General features: G+C 39.7%; 1 protein-coding gene and 1 long non-coding RNA gene across 13 annotated transcripts in view; one reads left to right on the top strand and one right to left on the bottom strand.

Moving 5' to 3' along the window:
* Positions 1-2340, bottom strand: part of SHOC1 (shortage in chiasmata 1) — a 48003-nt gene extending 45663 nt beyond the window's left edge. For 8 of the 12 annotated variants that reach the window (XM_064403952.1, XM_064403954.1, XM_064403957.1 and 5 more), the window contains exons 1-2: positions 2285-2338; positions 935-1012 (exon numbers count right to left, since the gene is read on the bottom strand). In XM_064403952.1, coding sequence (XP_064260022.1) covers positions 935-1003 — 69 coding nt within the window. In that variant the 5' untranslated portion in view covers positions 1004-1012; positions 2285-2338. Of the gene's footprint in view, positions 1-934; positions 1013-2140; positions 2246-2284 lie in introns of those variants that run through there. The other 4 variants (XM_064403958.1, XM_064403962.1, XM_064403953.1 and 1 more) reach the window with 4 other exon arrangements.
* Positions 2341-2542: 202 nt separating this feature from the next.
* Positions 2543-17954, top strand: part of LOC135291528 (uncharacterized) — a 31828-nt gene continuing 16416 nt past the window's right edge. Inside the window, exon 1 of the long non-coding RNA XR_010354342.1 lies at positions 2543-2702. This is a non-coding gene — a long non-coding RNA (uncharacterized LOC135291528). The remainder of the gene's footprint in view (positions 2703-17954) is intronic.

Below are 17954 nucleotides of genomic sequence, written 5' to 3'. Positions count from 1 at the left end.
ATCCACACTGCATCACAGACTGCATACTGTTGGAATTAAAATAGAAAAAGAGGTTCTGGTTGCTGCAATCTAAGAAAACAGCAGGGACATACACAGGCACAACACAGAAGAGATGCTGCACTCTAAGGAAAGGGATGTGGGCAATGTTCCATAACACGGATCGCAGTTCAACTCAAGTACTACAGCAGGACCACTTCCCAGGCTGCAATTCTGCAGCTCCGTGCTAGGAGCGCTTCTGTGGGTCCTTCTACCCTCCCTGAGCTCCGGAGCCGGCATGTCTTGCTACATTCTTCTGCTCACACACTACAAATGCCCCCTTCTGGCAAAGCACCACTCTGCTCCTCTTGTATTTGGTCTGTGGCCTTTCTTTGAAAATATAAGTAAAAACTAGTTATGACAGAGTACTTTGGGGATAAGAGGTTGTAAAACAGTCATTGTGTGGGGGAAAAAAAAATCTCCTTTACATGAATTTAATGCAAAAACATTCCCCTACAATCATTAAGGAATACAGCATTGTGTATCACTATTCTAATACACAATAAAGTAGCTAGAAAGTCGGATTAGTTTTCCAGAAAGTAATTAATTTTATTTATTAGAAGGCATCGTGTGTTCTCCAAAGAAAGCTCTAAGCAGGAAACTTATATGAGCATGATAAGTAAATCATGGTAAGTAAATGCAACAGACACTAAAAATAACTGATGCTTTACAGTCTGTGCAAAATTGTACCTAATTTTTTTAATTAAAAAAGCCTGTAATCACTTCACTATGTTATCCCACAAAATGCAGGACAAAAACCTCTCTGAAAGAGAATTCTAAAAAAAAGTAGTTCTTATCTTTTTTAATGTGCACTCAATCTTTTAGCATAATCTTTTCTCAATTTCACAAAATTTGCTATATTTAGTTCAGACTTTTAAGAGAAACAATAAAATCATACCTCATATAAATAGTCTGTTGAGTGATACTTCAAAGCTGCAAACATTTTGTTTTGTGACGTTTTCAACATTTCAATTGTCTGGAAGACATACAGAATATGGATCAGTTAAAAACTTTTTATACCACCTCAAAATGTTGAAAGAGGAGGTTGAATTTGAGGTTCAACATGAATAGCTTCATAATTTCTAGCACATGCACTATGGACTGAATTTCCTGTAGCAGAAGGCTATACAAAGCATTCAGTATTCTTCCTCTGGAAGCATGTAAGAGACCAACTGCAGACCTTGAACATTTGATTTTTATCTGAAAGAACTGGGCTTTTTTTTTTTTTTTTTTTTTTTTTTTTTTTAGCTGTGCTTCTTGGTGTTTAAGTCTCAGAAATCCTCTACAACCATTAAGTGAAGGTAGACAATACAAATTATCTCCCTTAAGTAATTCTTAAATTAACTGATTCAGTGATTTGTTTATGGATTATAAATTAGTTTTTAAAGGCACTGATTCCACTGTCTAGACTATTAACGTCTCACTGTCTCAAGTATTTGAGAGAGGACTTTCCCCCTGTTTCCAGTTTTACAATAAAAAAGGAGATATTGTATAGGCCAGCTGACAGCACGAGGCCCTGATGGAACACCAGGTCCCTAACTCAGCTGATGCTCCGGAGGGGAACCGGGAGGGAGGCAAAAACTATACAAAGCTAGAGACACAGTGTGAATGCAAAATAGGATATATTGTAGCTGGGATCCGCACAAGGTAAGACAGTGCTTTTTCTTAATTGAAAATAGGTAGAAGACTCAAAGAAAAAGTCAGATAATTATATTATATATATATAATATTATATATATATTATATATATATATATATATATATATAAAATATCAAAAAAAGTGTATGACGCAATTGAATTTCAGTAACAGTGAATTGTAGGACCATAAAGGAAACCTGTGACAGAAGGGAATCTTCACGTATGTATAATGACAGGAGGCTAAAGCTGCCTACCTAACAAATTTGGAAATACCAATTACAGGTGTAGATGTAATAGAATTTGAACTGTGGTGGAGGAAAAAGTAACTAGGGGGTAGTTGCTTACTTGAAAGGAGTCTGGGCAGAGAACAGTACTGCAGGAGAAGTAAAAAGGTAGGTTCAGGCAAAGAAACAAAACAGGCAATAAGGTATACAAAATCATACAGAGAACAAAGTAGAAGGGAACCTTCTAAGGGAAGGAGTGTAGATAGTCTGAAGCAGTTTGATTCTTTCTCCAAGGCCTCAAGGGAACACCACATTCGGTAAACGAAATATGAGGTACTTCTGCCAGCATAAAATATTTTTAAATCTACCAACCACGGCCACCCACCTCAGCCCCTCACGGCGCCACGACCGCCCTTCCCTCAGCGCCGCGGCGCCTTCGCCCGCCCGCTCGGGACGCAGAATCCAGCCCTCTGATTGGCGGTCTCTCCCAGCGTTCCCCTCTGATTGGCGGTCTCTCCCAGCGTTCCCCTCTGATTGGCGGTCTCTCCCAGCGTTCCCCTCTGATTGGCGGTCTCTCCCAGCGTTCCCCTCTGATTGGCTGTCTTCCCCAGCGTTCACCTCTGATTGGCTATCTCGCTGAGCTTGTCGCCTCTGCTGGCTGCCGCTGCTCCCGCCTCCCCCGCTTGCCTCAGGAGCGGGGCGTCCCTAATCTCTGCGTAAACAAAGGGCAGTTCTCAGGAGTTAGCCGATAGGAAAGCTTAGAAGATTTTCAAAGCTGAAAGCATTTTTAAAGCAGTAAATGCGTAAGTAAAAGCAGTTAAGTCACTTCTTCTGTTCCCCGTAGCAGCTTGCATGGGAGAAGAAGTTAACAGGACGGGACCGGGTTAGTTTTTAAAGGGATCGGATCTGAACGCTGACCTGCTCCCTGTTACCTGGGGAAGAGAAATAGAACGAGGCCACGACTTAATACCCAGAAATACTTACTCTTCTGTGTTCGGAAAACCTGTGAAATGTCAGTGACAGTCAACTTAGGGGGAAAAAAAAGGGCTTTTTTTTTTGCTTTTTTTTTTTTTTTCTTTTAATGGCTGCTTAAATTGCTCTCACAAACCACAAGCTGCTGCCTGTTGAACTGTGTTGCTCAGAAGGCAGTTTAGTGTCAGATTTCTGCAGTGCCCAGACTCTGACTAGTCCCTGGAATGACAGGGATTTCAGGAGTAGCTGTGCAGAGGCCCCATCTCCCCTCCTTGCCTCGCACCATCCGACTTCACACGCACCCTGGCCTGTAACTAGGCCAGGCACTTCTGCTTGCTGAAATGACACCTTGCTGTTGCTGGTGGCACAAAGCCATTTTATTGTCTGTCCGTGCCTTCTCCTCCTTTTACCACGGGTGTGGATACCCACAGAGAACACATCTGAAGTGCAAAACCCCTTGGCAGTGCTGCAGCAGGTGCCTTCAGCCAGTTGGTATAATAGTTTGGGGAGTCTGGAAATATTCCTCTCCTCCAAGAACTCATTGCAGGTTCAGTTCCAGATGAGGATTGGTTTCTCTGTGGAAAACAAAATTTGTGCTTTTCATTCTGGTTCCAGGAATTCCATCAGTATTTGTAGATTCCAGTAAGTGAAAAAGTTAAATAAAAAGCATGTCACAGATGCTTTCTTTACTGCTATTGGGGGTAATTAGGGTTTTTAAGTATTTTTTTATAACTCTGAGGATGGGTTTAGCTCAGTCACAGGCACATTGCCAGTGTTTCCTATACAGCTGTTCATATGAAAAATGCAAATGCTGGTAATGCATCGTTTTCTTGGTATTTTTATATTTATAATATATTTTTATTCTGCTATCTAAGAATTAGGAGATGAATTGTTAGGCCAAGTAGGCACAATACAGAATGCACTAACTTCCAATTGAAACACTTCAGAAGTGATCCTCTCCAACTGGAATACATGTTTTACCCATGCTAAGACAATCCCACCCCATCCCCAGGAGAAAGAGAAGCTGTTGGCAAAGGTTCAGGCCCCTGGCACAGAGGCCCCAGGCTGAAGAGGAAAGGTGAGGGGATATTTGCCTGGTGCAGAAGCTCTTTGTGCTGCCTCAGCTGCTACGGTGCCACTGCATGGCCTTCAGCCTTCCTGGTGTTCACACTCCACCCTGCATGCTTCCCCCAGGCCTCACTCCCCTTCCTGGGATAAGCACTGCGAGACGATGCCTGGTGAGGCAGCGGACAGAGACTCTTGCTGCCCTGTGCCAGGGCACGTTGGTGCATCTCCTTATTTCCCTTCAGGGTCAGGATTAGTACTCATGCCTTCAGGAGGGGTGTGGAGCCCCAGCTCTGCTCATGGCCTCCAGCCGTGCTACGAGAGTTGGATATGGAGCAGCCCTGCCCAAACGGCTGATGCAGCCTGGGGATGTGCTCTGCATGTGGTAGCCTGTAGGGACACAGGGATGCTCTCAGGGAGGGGAGGCACTGGAGAGACCACCTCCTCCTCACTCTGTGTAAAGCAATCCATCCACAGCCCCTCCTCTACCTGCCCAACTCCACCTTTGCCTTGGGTTCTTTTCCTCAGGAGCAGCCCCTACTGCAGACACAAGCTTGCTGATCTCTGTTCTTGGGGGACAAACTCAAGGAGACCATGAGTGTCTGAGAGACACTGGAGCAGGGCAAGGAGACTCAGCTGGATGAGAAATGGATGCTTCCAAGATCAGCTGCACCTGCTGTCTAAAGCTCTAATTCCCCTTCAGTTATCTAGAAACCATCTCAGAGCATCTGAGTAAACATCTGGCAGTAAGTCATGCTATAACACTTCAAGTGAAAACAAAGAACAAGTAGATTTTTTTAAAACTTATGAATTAGCATAATGATAAAAGCAATGAAACCTTATACTGACTTTCATTTCAGAAAAAGAAGTAACTGGAAAATATAATTAGTAAGTCTGAAAATTATGACAAGAGAAAAATAAAAAAACTTGATGACACAGGGTGCATAGCTAATTTCTGGCTAGAGTGCATGAAAGATGAAGAATGGTTGCCATATTGTTTGTAGAAAAATGTACCTCTATGTATTGCAAGTCCAGCAGCGGGTGTGGAAGAGGTTTTGTGAAAGGCTGCTGTGGACATAAGTGCGCTCCACTAGGGGCTGTCATTGTTACACATCTAGGTGAACAGTTTTCTCTTGCAAGAGCAAAGTGTAGGCAGAAAAATCCCACAGGGACTGAAAAAGAAGGACTTCAGATCTCCGGGTATCTCCTTTCAAGAGGTCTTTGTATTAGCCCAAAGTCTGTCAGAAAGGAAAAATCTCATAAGGGAAATTTGGTTTAGTGATAGCCCCTGAAATAAAAGTACAATGCTTTCATGGAATTTTGATGTATTTTCTTTGCTGCTTTATTTGCTTTCTTTTGAGAGAAAATAAAAACTTTATGACAACTAAATGATTATGCTGACACAGAAATTTTGTGAACTTGTTTAGCAGTTTCCAAATACTGCAAAATATCATTCCCTAGTCCTAGAAGAACCATGTATGTATGGTATGTGGTCGTTGGCATATAACACTAAAGATTTATGCATTGTTTTTCCAAATCCTGTTTGTTGAGGAGGAAGTATCAGGTAATATTTTTACCTTTTTTTCTTTTTTTTTTTTGTGTGAAGCATGCTTCTGTCACATGAATCTCACTAAGCTCTGAAAGAAATTCAAGTAAAAAAGTAATACCATTGTAATATTAAGAATGATTTAAAAAACACATTTGCAAGCCTTATCCTATACTAACCAGAGTAGGCATCCGAGTGAGTGACAGTAGAAGGTGACTCCAGCCCATTTGCATGGTGGAGGAAACTAATTTAAAAGTGATCTTATGAAGATGGGCTTGCCACAGACAACCTTGAAGACACATAAAAACTTAAACAACATGAGCAAGATGTTTTTTTTCTGTGATACCTTTAAGATTAGAGCTTTGTTATTGTTCATTTTTAAAAATGGCCTAAGACATTTTGTAGTAGAGTAATGTAGTATAATACTTTGTCACAGGCATGCTACCTGCAAAAATGTGGTGAAAGCATAAAGCACTGCCTCAGAGAATATGTACCTTATGACTGAGACTTTGCATTTGAGCATCATTTCATTGAAAAGTACAAGGTAAAATAGCTGTATTTGTTTCAGTGTTTCTCAGTGAAGTCACTTACCTGTCTGAGACAACTGCAGCAATATTTGATGAATCCAAAAATTCCTGGGACAATTAGTTATGGTGACTTGAGTCTAAATCTGAACAGCAATAGCAAGTTCTTTCTGTTCTCCACAGGTAGGAAGCTTGTGAAATTCTGGACCTTTCACACCATGTGTGTTTTTAATCACCGATGAGACATATACATTGTTTAATTCAAAGAGGTTAGTGTCAGGCTCCCTGCAGAGTCAATATAGGTGCTCTGTATTTCAGTGCATGGAGGAGTGCTGTGTATTTCATTGCTCAGGCTGGGGAAGGGCATTATTCTTCCCCCTGTCTATTGAGCCTGTCTCTGAACTCAGATACATGCAAAGTGTGAAGTTGGATGGATTACTCCCTGCAGTCCTGGGTTGCATTTCTGGCCTAGAAACACCATTCTGCAGTGAGCATCTGCCACTAAAAAAAGCTCAGCATCCATGTCTTCCTTAGTGCGTTGTCATGCTGCCATTCCTGTCACTGCTGTTTTCAAAGCAGCTTCTGAAACTTTTGCCAGGTTATGGCAAAATATGTTCTGCCTAATGGATAATGCAAATATGTAATGCTTAAGGGCACTACCTCACACAGAGACACAAATCTGAAATACTGTCCTCCATTAAATGCTGCAGCTCTCAGACCAGATCAGTAGACTACCTGCACTTAATGCTTAATTACACAAGCCTTCACTGCATCTGGATCATTGCTGGGAAACTCTGTATGTTTAACATTTCCTCTACAAGCTCAATAGTGGCTTGCTTCACTGTGATGTGTGGGTGGAGGATTCATATCACAGGACTTTGTGATACCTGCACCATAGAGTCACAGAATGGTTTGGGTTGGAAGAGACCTTAAAAGATCCTCTAGTCCAACCTCCCTGCCATGGGCATATCTGTCTTCTACTAAACTAGATTGCTCAAAGACCTATCCAACCTGCCCTTAAACACTTCCAGGGATGGGACATCCACACTTTCTGAAAAACAGTTCATCTTTCACCCAAGCTGCCAGTAGAGGAAAGGTAAAAGGTTCAAAAGAGAAAGGAGGCAACAAGCTGACAGCAGAGTGGCTGAAGAGGTTGAGGGTACACCCCTCTACTCTGTGTTTTAGGAAGGTCTCACTACAATATACAGCCAAGGCAACAGGAGGAAAGCTGGGATTGTATTTTGAGGGTTTACAACATTGAATTATAGTAAGATTACAATGCTGTGAAATGCAGAGGTCCAGGTTCAGGCAAGGAACATCTGCAATATTCTTAGTAATATACCATATCAAACAGGAATTATCTGAAACCAGATATTGTGTGTAGGTGGAGGAAACCAAACAGAAAAATGGAGAAGAAGCAAAGATGAACAGAAAATCTGCATGTGTGATTGGGTGGTTCTCTTTACTGAAGACAGTTTTCCAAGTCTCAGTGTGGTTATTACACCAGCTAAGCCTCTCAGACATCGTTTCATGCATATTTTCTGCACTTGCTAAGTACCTGTAGTGGTTGTTAGTTTCTGTGAGCTCATTTGATGATGGATCTGAGGCATTTACATTTGTTTTTCTCCTGTGTATCCAGAACTGTGGAAATTTATGTATTAAGGAAATTCTTAATGAAAAGGACAACAGTCAGGCTATTTATAATACTGACATGGGACTGCTGATAAGCTGCAGTTTTTTATTCTCTTGACTTCTGTGAGTATTTTTAAATAGCTTGAATAGTTGTCTCCAGGATAGATCTGTGGCTGACCAAAACTGCTCTAACATCTTGGGTAGTCGTCTTGAACAAAGTGTCTTGGGATTTGGGCATGGAGAAGCTAAGTGCTTCAGCATCACAATATTTCTTTATTAAAGTCACAGTATTTATTACTGATCTCACTAGGTTTTATTAATGAATAGCAAATTAACAAATTTTGAATAACACAGTTGAAATTATAATTTGTTAAGTCAAATAATTTGTTATTTGTATTTGTAGACTGAGGTAGCTGATAGAATGCAAAAGCAAGTCTGTGAAGCTCAGCTTATCAAGTATTGCATTCTAATGTAAAAGTTTAGTAAAAATATATTTGCTTGAGTGACATATGCTTTTTTACTTAGGAGTCTTACCTATGGGTTAAAATTTGGAGGTCTCTTCTACTGAAAATTTTTGCACATACAATGAATAACTGTAGTAAATACACAGGTATATGATTTATGTCTCCAAATGTCTTGACTTTGGCTAATGTTTAGCAACTTTTACAGTAGCACTCCAATTAAACCTGGCAAACTGCATTAATCAGGATATAAAACTGTAACAGAAACAAAGACATGCTATCAGTGGTAGGAAGTGTTATACCTCATGGGTTTTCATAAGTCTCCTGAACAGGGAGAATGCATTATTGTAGCCTGTTCTTAATGGCTTTATTGGCATTGATATACACTAAATTATAGAGAAAATAAACAATTTTTCATGCAGGAATTACAGGAAGATATTTCTGGTTGGAGTGAAAAGCACAGGTGTACCTAGAAGCTGTCTGAACTTTTTGGCTATTGTAACTATGATGGAGCAGTTTTCCTGGATAAATGGGGTTTTCAGAGATTTTTGACAGTTCCTGCAAATGCTTTCTTATCACAGTCAGACTCAACATCTTCTGGTCTGAGCTGAAATGAAGCCAAGTTGTTGACATTCTGCATACTATGTTTGACATGTCATAGTATCTTCCAGCTCTGAAAGCAGCTTAACTGTTAGATTAATGACAGGACTGTAGTTCGGATACCATCTCAGGAGTTTCTACTGTGCTTACAAATAGGAGGGCAGGAGAACAAGTCTGAGCATTGAATAATTCCATTTCTGCTGCTGGAAGGATGGCCTGCTCTTTCTGTCAAGCACTTCAGGCAATAATGAGAAAAAAGAACAAAATTAAATTGGTCTTTCCCTCTGTTAAAGGAATCAGCAGCCCCCTGTGATTGTTAGAATGGAGGGTCTTGAATAAATAGTCCTAGCAGGAGAGTCTAAGGAAGGATTGAACCTGCAATGAAAAATTCTTTGTATATGAGGTAAGTGTCCCAGTCCGTACTACAGTGGGCAGTGAGCAGGGATGACATCATGATCTCATGAGGACTAACAGCTGGTTGTGAATTCTTTTTATTATAAGCTTAACTGTTCACTGAACACTTCCAGAATGTTAAAGTGTGGACAGATTCTTGGACATTATAATCCATGAATCCATGAACAAATGCAGGTTTTTTGCAAGGCTGTGACATAATACATCAGATAATACACTAATGGGCATTTGTAATGCACTCAGGAACTGTGATGTCTGGTATAGGGTAGGGCCTCTAAAAAATAGGCTCTAAATGATATGTTTTTTGAGAGCTAGAATGAGTACAGCTCTGCAATTAAATATTTCAAGGCTTTGTAACAGCAGTGGTAGCTCCAAGGAGAGCTCAGTTTTTCTAACTAGGCAGAATCTTTGACATAATGATTAAGCTCAGAATTTATTTGAGTTTAAAAGATTTCTGCCTTAGGACTATGCTGATAACATTCCTGCTGCAATTTTTTAGCTATCCCTCAAACAGCTCATGGTGGTGAAAGGCAGCATTATGGTCAGAAAACCTCACGTGGACCTATAATGCCAGACTTATTTCTTTCCCCTTCACCTTCCACCATTCATTAGGTGTTGCCACACCAACATGTATTATCTATTTACTCCCTCAGCAGATGCAATGAATATTGGTAGCTGTTGGAGGAGACATGTGACCAGACTGGATGTAAAGGAGTTTAATGTAGGAAGCTACATTTAACATTTCAAAACATCTGTGAGTCGCTGGGCATTTTTACTTGGTTTCTCATCTGTTTGGTTTCATCTTCCACATCTGATGGACCACTGAGGGAGGCTTGTTTTGAACTGACATTAAAAAGCCATAAAAGTTTAACTACTGAAAAGCTGTCACCCACTTTTTACTGAAGTGTTGTATTGCTGATATTGTAAGTATTGTTGAGTAAAATATTTTCCAGATTGTGGCTTTTAAAAAATATTTGTAAGCACCTATGCTTTCTCTTTATGATGATGTATAACACCTATTGATAAGGGTTTGGTATTTTTTTTAAAGGGAAAACAAAAGAAATTATCACATAGAACATAGATTCTATAGGTACTTCATAGTAGGGATAGATTTTTTTTAAAGAAAAGGTCCATTTCTTCTAAAATGTATGTTACTGATGGTAGCCACAAGATTTTATTAACAGAAGGTGTCTAATATACTCTGGGGACTGGCAATTTTGAGGATGTTAATTGTCCAAGAAACAGATAAAACTAAAAGCATGCAATGTGCTTTGCCTTATCTAAGTGCCATCTTCTCACTTCTGATGCCAGTTCTTATCCAAGCCTGACTTTGAGTAATGTATTGCAACAGAAAATACTTTCCGAATCATGGATCAAAGTGTCATAATTATTGCAAAATGTTTTAAAGTCAAGTTTCAGCTTATGCATGTATTTGAACAAATTATTTGGTGTAGTGAGAGGGTAATTAATGTTCTGTTCTGGAGTTCCTTTTTATTTTTGCTGCAGTACATAAGGTCAGATTTTTTATACCGTATAAATTAATTAAAGCAATGTTGCCTGGTTTCCTGCTGAAACATTACATTTAATGTTAACAGCTAGAGTCATGGAAAAGAGGAAAATGTTAGCTGGTGCAAATACTTAGGGTTGTTGATGTAGTTGGAACAGCTTATATGCCTAAACTGTCCGAATAGGATGTAATTACTTTGTTCTTAAGGAAAAGATGGAAGAAACACAGCTTTGGAAGCTGTAGCAGTAGTAAAAATTCACATATGGCAATAGCTGTCTGAAAGAGAGTTTGTAATGTGTCCCTAATACCACTGGACTGTGCTTACAGTGACAAGCAGCAGTGACAAGCAGCATTTGCTTCTGTTTCACAAGAGTATTCCATCCCTGCTATGTATGTTATCTGAGCTTTTGTGCTGGGAGTGCCCTCAGTCTGAGATGAATTTGTACACAGATATGTTTTAAGTGCTTTCATGTGTCCTCTTATTTACTGTCCTTCAGTTCTGTGTCAGGAGCAGTGTCTAAGCCCATTTGTTCTGCTCAATTGGAGACACCTGTACTGTTATTTGAGTAGTGGGGTCATTTTTGTGTTGACCAAAAGTCAGCAGGAGAGAGCAACTTTAGTAGGCTTCATCTCTAATTCCTGCTAATACTCCTAACTCATGTCTTAGACCTACTTGGTCTACAATAACTCACTCTACTGCATGGCTTTTTTGCTCATGAAATTCAATCCAAGTTCATAAAGGAAGACACTTAAAAATCAAACACTCTTTCCTTAAACTCAAGATCAGAAAAGTACCAAGACTTGGGTCCTCACAGCATGCCATATAATCCCATTCTGACATCCACTTCCTGCTGCCCATCCATTCCATTAGTCATGTATAGTTTCCTTGCTATGCCACACAGCAATGTTAGATTATAAAATTAGTAAGTTATTTGAATGAAAAAGCTTCTTGCACTGCATGATTTGTAATGTACAGGTGTAAGAATGATACAGTCACGTAAGATGTGTTTTGCATAACACAGGCAATGTTACACTCCCAGAGCCTAATTGCGTGTTCCATCAGTAGTGCAGGGAGGGCAGAAGCATGGTTACAGGACTCTGGCATATTGTCTTCCGCAATGTTGATATGTCATGTCATGCTCTTGGTGCCTCACTCACTGTCAGAAGTTTCAAAACTGTCAGAATTCCCATGCAACTAATATGACATTAGTGATAGCTTTTGCGTGGCACTGGAAAATTAGGGAATGTTTTCATAATGTGTGTTGTGTGGACAATAAGAGGAAGTCCAGCTGAAGTTTCAGTCCAGCCAGCTCTCCCTACCTGAGCAGGGTGACAACAGCAGAGAGTTACTATTGGAGAGAGGTCTCGAACAGCAAAAGTATAAAACTAAAATTTCTGTTCAGAGATAGAAACTTACCAATGCTTAATTTTTATTTTTATAAATTAAATAGAGAGAAGCAAGATAAAGTCCATATAGAGATATTGCCCTTATGAGTTTATCTAATGTGAAGTAAACAAGAAACAATAGGTCTTTGGTACTTCAAATGACAGAAAAAATGTAATAACTTCAGGCTGTTTTCAATAAGCTTCACCCCATGCCTGTGTCCTCTTTTGCATTGTAGTATTCCAAAACTATGGTATCCTTTTCAGGAATGAGACTGTCAGCTGTAAAAGTTAACAGGCATGCCTTGATTATTCATTAACACCAGACTCAGCCAAGGAAATAAGGAAATTTCCTTTTTAGTATGTACCATGAACTGAAATGAATGGGCAACACCACAGTTTCAAACAGTTTTGTTTGTTTTTGGTTTTGGTTTTGGTTTTTTTTTGTTTTTGTTTTTTTTGTTTGTTTGTTTTTTTTGTTGTTGTTGTTGTTTTTTGGGGGGTGGGGGTGGGGTTTTTTGTTATTTTTGTGGGTTTTTAAAAATTTGAACTTCATTTGAAATTTAATAATAATTTATCTAACTTTTACTTGAAGGAAAAGTTCTTGATCTTTTTTATTCTTAAAGCTGTCATATAAGATAGCAGGTCGTGAAGAGAGCCAAAGTGTTCCTTCTGTTCTTTTTGGGTGGATTGTTACACCCTCGAAGCACCTGTAATGTAAAATGTCTTTTGGGAAGTTCAACACTTTACTAAAAGCTACAAGAGTAAGATTGAGCAACAAAGTAACCCATTTATAATTTCTTTTGACAGGTATCCAGAGGCAAAGAAGCAATTCATAGCTCGCAGATTGCACAGAACACAGGAACACAGGGGGAACATAAAATCTTTGTTTCTTCTGGGGAAAAAAAAAAATCAAACCAGCAAAGACTTTCTTGAGTTTTGATGATAATTTTCTGAGGGTAGCTATGTCCCTACCTGACACTGATGTTGGAGGCACTGAAATATAAGAAAGCAAAGATAAAATTCACTCTTAAAAATGTCAGCTACTCCATTCCCCAATCTTCATGTCATCCATAATTGTGTTTTGTGCAGTCTTACATTGATCAAGAGAAATTGATCAAGCAATTTCCTTTTTTTTTTTTTTTTGCTAAGGTGAACATTCTTGCTGTGACTGATACTTGTTCTGGTAGTTGGAATATATGAGTGTATACCAGGGCACTATTATGGTGCACTGGGAATGCAGATTTCATGAGTGAGTGAGCTTTGGCTTCAAATGTGCCTTTAAGCAAATCAGGTTTTGATTTAGTCAGGATCAGTATTATATACTGAGTATTTACTCAGTAGGATCTTTTTGGAAGAGAGAAAAAATTTTAATATTACAAAACTCTTTGTGTTCATGACTCAGCTCCCAGTGATTCATACTCTGCACTCATATTTCACATCCTGAGGATCTGGGTCTTGGGATGGCACTTTTACGAGGCTGGAAAATTTATCACAATGCAGGACAAAGATAAGCCCATTTGTTTTTTGCCTTGGCCTGCCAAAATCCACTCCCTCATGCTCAGTACTTAGCTATGTGAAACTTGGTGATAAGAGGCTCCACCCCTGATTTTGTGGCTAGTTCTGCATAATTTTTTTATTGTCACAGTGAACAGATAAATGACAGAATCCATCCCGAACAGATTGCAGTTTAGGTCAGGTATGATTGAAAAAGATAACAAGAAGATAGAAACGGGAGGAATGATTGCAAGTGAAAGGCAATAGGCACCTTTCTTACTAGTATGCATATATTAAGCCCATTGGTATCATCAATGAACACTTTTATGCAGATGCACGTTGTATCTCACAAATTCACGCTGAATGGTGTTGCAGTCCATGTGCAGTTCGACACGAAACTGCTCAGGAGTTAGCAGGACTGGCTAATCTTGGAAATGTACCCAGCGACGTGGTATTTTGATTTTGAGGAGACATTGTCTAAATCAGGAAAAGAAGGGAGTTTTAGAAAATGTAGCAGACAAAACAGAGGAACAAAAGGATTCAGTAGATTTAAAACACATGTTACCAAAAAGAAATGTCCAAAAAGTCAGAAGGCTACAGAGTATAAGAATCAATATAAGGAATCTAAGGCTGAGAGGGCTTTCTCTGACACTGTAGCCTAATTAAATTTGTAACAACCAATAATCCTCAAGTGAACAGCTCTTGAATGTAGCAATATGATAAAGCTTACTTTGTGCCAGGTGTCTTTCATGCGAAAGTGGTCATTATTTGACCTCCACTCACAAAGGTTTCACTGTATGTTGACAGCAAGACTTTCCAGTACAATGGAAAGGCAGTACTCTTTGGAAAGTACTGGAAAGTACTCTGTAAGAGCAGACCACAGAGCAGTTCGCAGAGAGTGTTGGCACACTGTATTTCACAGTTGTGCAGTCTGTGTGTGCCATCAGCATGCCTGGAGTAGCCAGTTAATTTTTCTCACGGAGTGTACATATATACAAAGCCATGACCTTGGCTTGCAGAGTGCTTACTCAGTGCCTGTTCTCTAAAGGACTATAAAGAGTACCTATAAAGATGAAGGATTACAGAAGTCACCATGGAAAACAGATAACTGGATTTGAGTTTAGCTCCTTCTTCACTGCATTATTTCCTTCACTGTTGTAAAAGGGCAGAGTTGGAGGGGAAGAGGGCAGGACTCAGCTCCCCTGGTAAGACTGGGCTGTGAAGGGCATTTTTCTTGTGGCAGCATATCATTGCCTCAGTCTTCTTTGGGGACAATGCTGGTGCTGGTCAGCCATCAGTAGGGCTTGTTCTGTTGGTGAGTGTGATGAGGTTTTCCAGTTAGGATTTGCCTTTTCTTTTACTGGTGACTTTAGTATCATAAGAAGGCTGCGAAGGAAACAAGGGTAACTATGGTTTTTACTTCTTTTTGGTTTAAATTGGAACTGGATCTATTAGTTTACTACTTTTTAAATATAATTCCCACCCTTCACATGGTATTTTCTAGATATAAGTTCCTTAAACAAAGGGAAGAAAATTAAGGTCTAAACTGAAGGTAGAGACCTAGTCATACACTAGGAAAGTTTACCTTATACCAAGAGACTTCAACAGGTATTTACAGTAAAACTCTATCAACAGAAGATTACAAAACAGTTCTAATACTGATATTTACATGGGTTACATAAAACCCCTCTAATTTTGCCTAGAAAACTTATTTGAAATAGTATGTGGAGCAGAAAACAGAACCTCATACAAAATCTGTGTAGGTTTTCTTACCATGTGCTTGAAGTTTTCACTCCCTCCCCCTATTCTTCTATGCACTTGTGACAATTATCTGTCCATCTGCACACACATACAGGCACCAATGCACTTTACATATTTCCAAGTTTTGTGTCACCTTCTCCATCTTGCATTATGATAAACTTGAAAAAACCAAGCAAGCTTCAGCTCTAATGATCAATTTCTTTTCTCTGTTGCTCAGAAGGCTGCCATTTGCTAAAGTGGTGCAAAATTAACAATAATTTAGTTGAATGGGTAGTAGAATGTCCCACTGAGCCAAGACAGCTGGAGGTTAATGGACTGGCAAATTCAGAGCATGAAATTTGGTTACTGTCTTAAACACTTGCAAGGTTTGTCATCTCAGCTGCTGCTGCTAGTGAGCAACACACAAAAGGAGGTTCAGCATGACTGGCCACACATCCATGCAGCTGTATGGGGCAGCTGGTTTTATCATGTGATTAAATCGTGGGAATATCTTAGAAACTTACTAAGCCTTGTAGCACATAACTTTAAATAAAGTTGGTGAAGGTTATTTCATTACTAACTCATACCTGACATATAAGCCAGGAAAGATATTCCAGGATTTTTCTTTCTAGGAAATTTTGGGGACATTTATTATTCCTTTATTGATATATTTAATAAAACTTTATTAGATATAATATTAGTTAGCCTACATTTGCAGAGTGTTTTAGCACATACACTATGCAGCCGCAGACCTGGTAGGGGGTTATGTTGCTGTCTTGTGTGTCCTGTGTGTGGGTCCTGGGGTTTTGGGATAGCATGGTCACAGTAAGCCAAGTCAGTTTCTGTTTAATATGTATTACACTAAGGGCAAAATAATTAGTGAAGTTTTCCTGATATCTAAACCTAAACCAAATGGACTTGACAGGATTTCTTCCTGGTTTTCTTATGGGCTTCTCTCACTGAATGGCACAAATATCTTCTGCAGCTCTAAGGCTGAGAAGGTAGACTTTGTGCATGGAAGCATGGAAGTTTAATGCTATGAGATAAAGCTTCTCTCACAGGCTTGGAGGCATCCATAAGTACGCCCTTTAACCTTCACGATACATGAGATTGTAGTGGAGTACCCTTTGCTACCAACCAGAATGGCTTACAGGGGTGCCAGTGCAAACCTGGACTGCATTTTTCCTGTGTTCTCAACATGCAGTGAAGCCACCCTGACCTTGTAAGGAAATTGCTTTGATGACATATGCCCCAGATGATCCAACAGAATATTACCTTCCACCTGCAAAAAAGGTATAAAACCAGCTGATTGTTCCAGTCAAACCTTAGAAAAATAATCTCAGATTATAAATCTGATGATGAGGCTGATGGATCATTTGAGCATCCAAGAACAGACATCTTGATATCACTCCTATGCTGTGGTCGCAACCACCTGATGTTTTTTGTCTAGTTGTGGCAATCATCTAGCACTTCAGATAATGGTAAACTCCACCCCACAGCCTCCCTCCCACCCCCACATAATACATATGAAGCTGGGTGTGTTGTTATCAGAAAAACAAAATCATTCTAGGTTTTGGGGGTATGACTACATGAACCTTGCAGAGCAACAAATTCTGTGGGTATACCTAAGGTGTTTTCCCTGACAGCTCTCTCTGGAGACCTTAAGGAAGAGGTGAAGAAGACATTATGAAGGTTTATGGGAATGTACATCTTCTCAGTAATATTTAAGACTGATAACAGTGAAATAAGAGTTTATAAAAGTGCTTTTTCTTGTGCTGTTTCCACAGTTGTACAGAATAGAAACCAGTTTCAAGGAACTAACAGTACAAAAAGAACCACTGTCTGGAAGTTAAAACTAGTTCAATTCAGTCTTCAAGTAAGGCAGGAATTTTTAACAGTGAAGCCAATTAATGCCTGGAAATCATACTTTCTCAGAGATTCTTAATCTCCAGCATTGGAGGTTTGTTGAAAAGCAGTGCAGAAATGCACAAGTGGGAGGTACAGGCTTGATGTAGAAATTGCTGAATATGTTTGTCCAAACTTACAGGAATTCTATACTGTCTGTCCTCAGAAGGTCTGTGCCACGTCATTAAACAAAACACTTTCTCAGTATCACATACCTGCCCTTAAAGTTATTACCCTCAGATCTAGTACTCGCAAACCCAAACAAATTAAAGCAACACGTTCTGGCTAATGCTGATGCTTTCTGGTATACGAGATAGGGTGCTACTGTCATGTTTGGAGGGGTAAACAGTGCACAAAAACTAGAGCAAACTGCATGGGTGAAGTGGTGAGATGTGTCAATTTAGGAAGCCAAACAAGCATAAAACCATTCATTTACTTATTTGATAGGGCCAGTGTTATGTCAGCTTAACTCTGTGATCATGCTGGTCAAACAAGGAGCAATAGTGTTGGAAGAGGAGCAGCAAGCACAGAAGAGTGGAGAGAGAAATAGGGCAGCTGAGTAATTTGACCACTGTCTTCAGCAGTAGCTAAAATTATAGTTCATGTGTGCTGTACCCTAACCCTGAGAGTTGCTTTTTTTAAGCAGATGAGGTAGCCACTTGAATCCACTTCCTCTTTTCTTGTGGGAAAGATGAGTAAGAGCTGGTGTTATTTTGCTTGGTATTTATTTTTTGTATTACTGGTACCTCATGTATTGTTCTAGGCCATCGTGTGTGACTATCCATTAACTGGGAATTATTCCCTCCCCCCCA

The sequence above is a fragment of the Passer domesticus genome, chromosome Z (assembly GCF_036417665.1).
Source record: "Passer domesticus isolate bPasDom1 chromosome Z, bPasDom1.hap1, whole genome shotgun sequence".
NCBI classification, from domain to species: domain Eukaryota; kingdom Metazoa; phylum Chordata; class Aves; order Passeriformes; family Passeridae; genus Passer; species Passer domesticus.
Note: the sequence above shows the minus strand (reverse complement) of the source record. Positions and strands in the feature narration are given on the sequence as shown.